The sequence below is a fragment of the Myotis brandtii genome, unplaced genomic scaffold (assembly GCF_000412655.1).
Source record: "Myotis brandtii unplaced genomic scaffold, ASM41265v1 scaffold18, whole genome shotgun sequence".
Classification (NCBI taxonomy): domain Eukaryota; kingdom Metazoa; phylum Chordata; class Mammalia; order Chiroptera; family Vespertilionidae; genus Myotis; species Myotis brandtii.
Genome location: NW_005356674.1, coordinates 2,654,745 through 2,662,531, shown reverse-complemented (window position 1 = coordinate 2,662,531; position 7,787 = coordinate 2,654,745). Strand labels below are relative to the sequence as shown.

The window sequence follows — 7,787 nt, the reverse complement described above, 5'->3', positions numbered from 1 at the left end:
TCCCCACACCAATTGGGGGTGGGGCTAGCTGGCCAACCTCCCCCAGCACCTCCCCCAGCCCCTCCCCCGGCCGCTGACCTCCAATTGGTCCCCCCACCCCATTGGGGTTGGGGCCTGCCAGCCAATTGTCCATGGCCCCACCCCCCAGCTGGCCCAGCCCTGATCGGGGCAGCCAGCCAGCCAACCTCCTGCTGTCTCTTCCTCCCCACAGGCCCGGCCCCGATCCACCCCGATTGGGGCCAGACCAGCCGGACCCCACCCATGCACAAATTTGTGCACTGGGCCTCTAGTGTGTGTGGTGTGTGTGTGTGTGTGTGTATAAATCCTAAGTCACTACAAAGGACATATATATAAATAACTGGTTAAATAACAATCATTAATTAAAAAAGGTAGATCATGTGTGTCATAATTCAAACCAACAAACTGTATTTTAAAAGTGATAACATTTATGAAATGATTATAAACTTTAAATTGGTTATTTGGTGATATTAATAAAATATTGCTACCTTGGGACATGATAATGATATTAGAGTGATGTTTAAAAAAACAATAGAGAAAGTGAAGCCTTTTTTAAAAAATATATTTTTATTGATTTCAGAGAGGAAGGGAGAGATGGAAACATCAATGATGAGAATCACTGATCGGCTGCCTCCTGCAGGCCCCCTACTGGGGATTGAGCCCGCAACCTGGGCATGTGCCCTTGACCAGAATTGAACCTGAGACCCTTCAGTCCCGCAGGCCAACACTATCCACTGAGCCAAAACGGCTAGGGTGTAAAGTTCTTATCTTTTGGTACTACATTCTGAAATATTTATAGATGAAATGATGTCTAAGATAACCTTCAAAATAACATGGAAAGGAAAACAGGGGTAGAGAGATAAAACAAGATTGGCCATGATTTGATAACTGCTATAGCTGGGCAATGGTTACATGAAGGGTTCATTATACTATTATGTATCCTAAAAAAGAGGCTGAAATATTCTATAATAAGAACTTTTATAAAACAGATAAAATTGCTAATGGCAAATATCATAAAAGTAGTGTAAATAGTACAAGCTTTAACTCCTTGACACATTCATAATATTGTCTCAAAGAGCTTATGCTGCCTTAAATGATGACTCACGTACTCAGAATACATAAAGATATCCCTCAAAGTAAGAATGCTTAGAGCTCTTCTAAACTCCTCAATCATGTATGAATGAGAATATATTCTGAGACTGGCCCCAAATCCCAAACTAATACTACCAAACTACAAACATAGGTTCTCACAAGAAATCAGAGTTGCATTTAAAAAGCAGGGAAGTCATAACTAACTATACCTCATTCCATGTAAATCATTTCTATGTCTTCACATAGAGTACCATTTACTTGCAAGAGAAACACAGAGAGCAAGAAAGATACTATAACCATTATCCCTTTTGTGATTACTACCTAAGGCAATTTATGAAGTAAAGTTACCAAGAATCTTTAGTAGTCACTAAAAGTATTAACAGTACTAGAATTAACAAACAGCTCTTATCAAGCTCCTTTACTTGGTCATCATTATAGAAACAAAGAAGAGAAGCATAATACATACTGGAGGCCGGCCAGGACGACCCCTTTTCCTCTTCCCTTTGACTTCAGTTTCTTCAAGTTCGCTGCCAGCATCAGAATGAGCAGTAGTTTCATTAGTTGAATCCCTAGAAAATGTGATATATTATTTTAGTGAACAAATTAATTCATAAATACAATGCAATGCAGTATTGTTCCACTATTTTCCTTACCTCCTATTATATGGATGCTTAGAAGTGGTTTATACTTCTACTTTAGCAAATCAAAAATGTTATCCTCCCTGGCTAATATCACATAACATTGAGTGAAATGAAGCTCCCAAATAGAGAAATAAAAAGGAGGAAATGACTATGAAAATGGCAGCTGCTATACAAAATATAAATGTAAAATACAATGGGAAAAGACTAATTCTTCAATATGAAAAGAAAGGTTTGGGAAGAATTTTACTCATTTTATAAATCATGAAAGTCAGTGGTGGGCTGGTAATTGTTTAACAACTGGCTCTTCAAAAAAAAAAATATATATGCACATAAACTTAGAAATGTTACCAATATAAAGGTAAATTCCATGTCGCTCATTTATTCACATAAAATGATTTCGATAATTTTGCCAAAGTCCTGTATTCATAACTAACCTAAGGTTGCAAGTGAAGAACAAATAGGGTTTTGACATGAAAGATGGCTTATACCTTTGTTCACTTGAATGAATAAAATGCAAGTGAAATGAAAAAGACATTTGTTGGAAGTTAAATCATTGTTCAGTGGTATAAACAACTTCTTCATTGAATTGGATAACAAATCTCAAATACTGGACTGCTTCAATTTTTTGTGCTCTCATAATGTAATGGCTATAGAATTGATACAAGTTTAATCTCATTGTTAATTTATCACTTTATTGAATCTATAACCAATTGATAAAATAATAAATTGAACCCTGATTTACAATATTTACTGATTTTCATAATGTAAGTATTCCCACCAGAGCCAATTAACTGATTTTCATAATGTAAGTATTTCCACCACAGCCAATTTCAAACTACAAAATTGACATCACCAGAATTGGGAAGTAATGAACAGTAATAGTACATCACTAAAAAGTATTTCTACCATATAGATAGAGTAGATGTAAATAAAAAATTAAAGAGCAGAAAATACTATGTAATTAGGAAGTGAAGAGTTTTGACTATTATTACTTTTACTTATAATATTATTTAATTTTAAGTTTATATGATTTAACTTTTTTAAATGGCTATGTTATATTTAATCAGGGTCAGAAAATTCCTAGAAATTAAATATTCAGCCCTCCAGGCCAGTATAAGTTGGCTCCAGCATGGTACTGAAAAGGTATGGATAATCTGAACAAAAACTTATTCACTAAATTCTACATCAGTAACTATATATTGTCAGTAGTCTTGACCATCTGTAGCTCAAAATTTTTAACTGTATGTGTAACATGCTTTTTTGAATTCTACCTCAAGTTCACCAAATACCACATGTAAAACTATGTTCAATACTGATTTATTTCTAGCTCTATGCTCATGGCCATACCACTAATTAACTAATTTATTAAGTTAATGCATGCATGTGCTTTAAGTTGTCATAAAATTTATTACTGTCACCACACCACTATCCTGTCTTACTCAAATTATTAGAATCACATCAATCTTCCTTGAGCCATCAGCTAACAAATCCTCTTAAGTTGTGCTCAGTATAAAAATTCTGTCTCTCATTCTTTCCATGATTACCTATAATCACCACTCCCTGAATTAATCTCATTTCCCTGCTTCTCCTAATTCCCTTGTCCAAGCCATTCTGTACAATGCTACCAGTAACATTCTTATAGCATGTTACCTCCCTACTTGCAAATCTTCAAAGGTAATCTAGTACCTAAAACCATAAATAATATTGATCTAATTCAGGGGTCACCAAACATTTTCTTAAAAAACTATACTGTAAATATTTTAGTCTTGGGGGAGGGGGGTCTCCACATCTCTATGTCTACTACTCAACTCTGGCACCATAGCATGAATGTGGCCAAAGACAATACATAAATGAATAGCCACTGTCCAATAATACTTAAAAACAGGCATCTAAGTCACTAGCAGTAGTTTGTTAGTTCCTGATCTAGTTGATCTTACTCATCTCTACTAAAGAACAATAAATCATATTACATTTTCTCCTCACTACAGTTCAAATAGACTATACTCAGCATATACTGTGTGCCAGTTTATATAAAACATGCACATAAACTTTGTTAAAAAAAACATACTATTTTCCCAATTCTAGATATGGAAACAAAAGATATGAAAACCTGATATCTTGTCCATAAACACACACCTAGTTAAGTGGCAGAGTCCACTTAGTTATCAAGGTAAACTTCAATTTTCTATCTCCATGTCAGGATACTAGAATGCAAATTTTATGTTTTCTATTTCTCTTGTGTAAACAGAACCCACTTTTGATGCTTATAAAAATCTCCTGGTTGCCCTAGCTGGTTTGGCTCAGTGGATAGAGCGTCAGCCTGGGGACTCAAGGGTCCCAGGTTCAATTCCGGTCAAGGGCATGTACCCTGGTTGCGGGCACATCCCCAGTGGGAGGCATGCAGGAGGCAGCTGATTGATGTTTCTCTCTCAACGATGTTTCTAACTCTCTATCCCTCTACCTTCCTCTCTGTAAAAAATCAATAAAATATATTTTAAAAAAAATCTCCTGGCAACTACAGGATCTGGTTGGTTCCAGGTTATAATATGTGACCCATTAGTGAAACTAATTTATCCTTGAACAAGAGTTTACTGACAAAAGAGAAAAGTACCATTTGTTTTCTAATTCTGGCAATTACATCCAGCTTTAAAGGTGAATGCTATTACCAACAAATAAGCTAATACACTCCAATTAGTATTTGTAGGAATGTTTATGAGAATATATACTACATAAAATTTTTAATGTCAAGTAATAGAGAAGATATAAGAATACGAAGAAGCGTTTCACTTCACCACACTAACTCTGAATTCCAACATGCAGAATAACATTAAGTTTGATCAATACTTTTCAATAAATGTTTGTTTTTACATATAAAAATATAAAATATCTATATTTCAATTTTAAAAATTTTAAATAGGAATTTCCATACAAATATGTAGAATTCCTGAATAGTAACTCCATAATATATATGAAATTTATTTTAACTACTTCACTATCAAAAGCACTTAGATTGTGTCTAGTTTTGTACTATTACAAATAGAGCTGAAACAACTTTCCTTGTACATTAACTCTTACTATATACCAGTAAATATCTCTCTAGGATAGACACAATAGAATGCTGGGTGTGAAGGGTATGCTAATTTGAAGTTCAACCAACTGCTCTACACAAACCCTGTAAATAGCTAATGTTCACATTTATAAGACTATTGAACATGAAGAGAATGGAAAAGTCAGATCAATTATTATAAAAACTAGAGGACCAGTGCACAGTGGGGTCCCTCGACATGGCCTGTAGGGATAGGGCCGAAACCGACTCTCCGACATCCCCCGAGGGGTCCCAGATTGCAAGAAGGCACAGGCCAGGCTGAGGGACCCCACCAGTGCAAGATCGGGGCTGGGGAGGGACTGCGAGAAGGCTACAGGGCATGTCCAGCCCGTCTCGCCCAGTCCCAATTGGCTGGACAGCAGCAGCAAGCTAACCAACCGGTCAGAGCGTCTGCCCCCTGGTGGTCAGTGCATGTCATAGCAACTGGTTGAATGGTTGAAACAGTCAGAAGACACTTAGCATATTAGGCTTTTATTATATAGGACTAGAGGCCTGGTGCACAAAACTTGTGCATGGGGGAGGGGGTGTCCCTCAGCCTGGCCTGCATCCTCTCTAATCCAGGACCCCTCAGGGGATGTCTGACTGCCGGCAGTTGGACATCCCTCTCGCAATCCAGGACCGCTGACTCCTAACTGCTCACCTGTCTGCCTCATCACCCCTAACAGCCTCTGCCTCGGCCCCCGCCACCATGGCTTTATCCAAAAGGACGTCTGGTCTATCTGGCCTAATTAGCATATTACCCTTTTATTAGTATAGATGATTTTTTTTTTCCTCCCTAAAACTCTTTAAAATTCTATCTACCTCTCTCTAGTTCCACTGTAATGACTTTAGTTCAAGTTGTCAACATCTCTGGCCTGGATACTGCAACATCCTCCTCCTATTAGGTCTTCTTGCTTCTATTGTTGCCCCTTACAATTTAATCACTATACTGCACTAAGAATGATTTTTCTAGGTATGTCTTGTTAGTTCTCTTCCATGCTTAAAAAGTCTACAGTGGTTTCCTACTATTCCTAGGAAGAAAGACTCCAAATCTTAATATGATTTAGCAGATTCTTGTATGATATAGCCCCACTCTAGTCACAAGCCTTATCTCATATCACTCTCTATTCCCAAACTGGGGAGAGAGGGTGGGAAGGAAACAAACAAAACCCAGCTTTATTTCAGTCCCTCAAACATACCATAACTCCTCCTTTTTCAGGGTCTTTGCACATGCCATTCCTTCAGTCTTGAATTTATATACTGATCTATTCTTTCACTAAACCCTCACTCCACTTACTATCACCTGAACTATTTCACCCTTAGAAAAGTTGACTTGCCCAGCCGACATGGCTCAGTGGTTGAGCATCGACCTATGAATCAGGAGATCATGGCACATCCCCAGGTTGTGGGCTTGATCCCCAGTGTGGGGCGTGCAGGAGACAGCCAATCAATGATATGCTCTCATCATTGATGTTTCTATCTCTCTCTCCCTGTCCCATCCTCTCTGAAATCAATAAAAAAAAATATTTTTTTTAAAAGTCGACTAAATCAAGGCATGTGTTAAAATTCTCATAAAATCCTCTAATTTACCTTCATAGCACTGAAGGCATTTAGATCTATATTTGTGGTTATTTGATTAGTATCTATCTATAATAAGCTTCATGCCAACAAGGACTCAAGTCTTTTTTTTTTTATCCTCACCCAAGGATATGTTTTGTTTTGTTTTTTATTTTAGAGAGACAGGAAGGGAGGGAGAGAGAAGGTAGGGAGAGAGGGAGAAATATCAATGTGAGAGAGGAACATGGATCATCTGCCTCCCGTATGCACTCAGACAGAGGATCTAAACTGTGACCTAAGTATGTGCCCTAACCAAGAATAGAACTGCAACCTTTTTGGTGTACCAATGACAGTACAACCGAGCCACCCAGTAGGGCAAGGACTGATTCTCTTTTACATACTCTTTCTCCCTAAAATCTAGCATACTTCCTGGTACAGCATTATGTGGTGGAATATATATGGCAATTCACAGTATTTGACAATGCCTAATAGTAAGCAACACTATGATGACAAATTCATTGATAATTGTAATATCTAAGTAAGCCAAGAAATAATGAGGTCACTCACTACAGTGACCTTTCTAGTGACTACATTACAAAAATCGGTATTATGTTTGAGTAAAGGGTGAATAAAGAAGCTTGAGGTAAATAACTAGAAAAAGCTTAAATTGTATCTCCGATATTTGGAGGAAAGGAGGACAAGTATTGATGGTTTTTCAAGCAGGTAAAGTAGTTTGGACAGCTTCTTTGTCTTAGAGCTCTGAAGGAAAAACAGAGAGCTAGGAGACCAATGGAAAGCCAACTATAATCTCTTGGAAAAAAAGGTATATAAATAAACTGGATGTATTATAGATTTGTACACCTGAAACCTATATAATTTTACTAACCAATGTCACCCCAATAAATTCAATTAAAAAATAAAAATTAAAGAAGTCTTTTGCACTAAAAAATAAAATAAAACAAATAAACTGGGACGATAAACATCCTATCTAATAAGAGACAAACATGGTAATTAACCATACCTCCTCTATGCTTCCCATTGGCTAATCAGCAGGATATGCAAATTAACTGCCAACCAAGATGGCGGCCAGCAGCCAGGCAGCTGAAGCGAACAGGAGGCTTGCTTGCTCCAGTGATGGAGGAAGCCAAGGTTCCCCGCCTGCCGCAGCTGGGCTTTGAGCTGCACTCTAAGCAACCATGTTGCAATTATAGAGGCTAAACAAACCCCACGAACCTGCTTTCAGCCAGCCGGCCTCGGAGCTGGAACCGCAACAAAGTTTCAATTACAGAAGGTAAATAAATCCCAGAATAAAAAAAAATAAAAAAAAAGGAGAGACTGGGAGCTTCAGTTGCAGGCTTGGCCTGCCTGAAAACAGCCCTCAGCCCCTCATCCAG

The 7,787-nt window shown here is 37.7% G+C and overlaps 1 protein-coding gene across 5 annotated transcripts in view; it reads right to left on the bottom strand.

Annotated features, from left to right (window-relative positions):
• STAG1 (stromal antigen 1) overlaps positions 1-7,787 on the bottom strand; it is a 237,727-nt gene that overhangs the window by 227,995 nt on the left and 1,945 nt on the right. For 4 of the 5 annotated variants that reach the window (XM_014537494.1, XM_014537495.1, XM_014537497.1 and 1 more), the window contains exon 2: positions 1,577-1,679. In XM_014537494.1, coding sequence (XP_014392980.1) covers positions 1,577-1,679 — 103 coding nt within the window. Of the gene's footprint in view, positions 1-1,576; positions 1,680-4,552; positions 4,558-7,787 lie in introns of those variants that run through there. The other variant, XM_014537496.1, reaches the window with a different exon arrangement.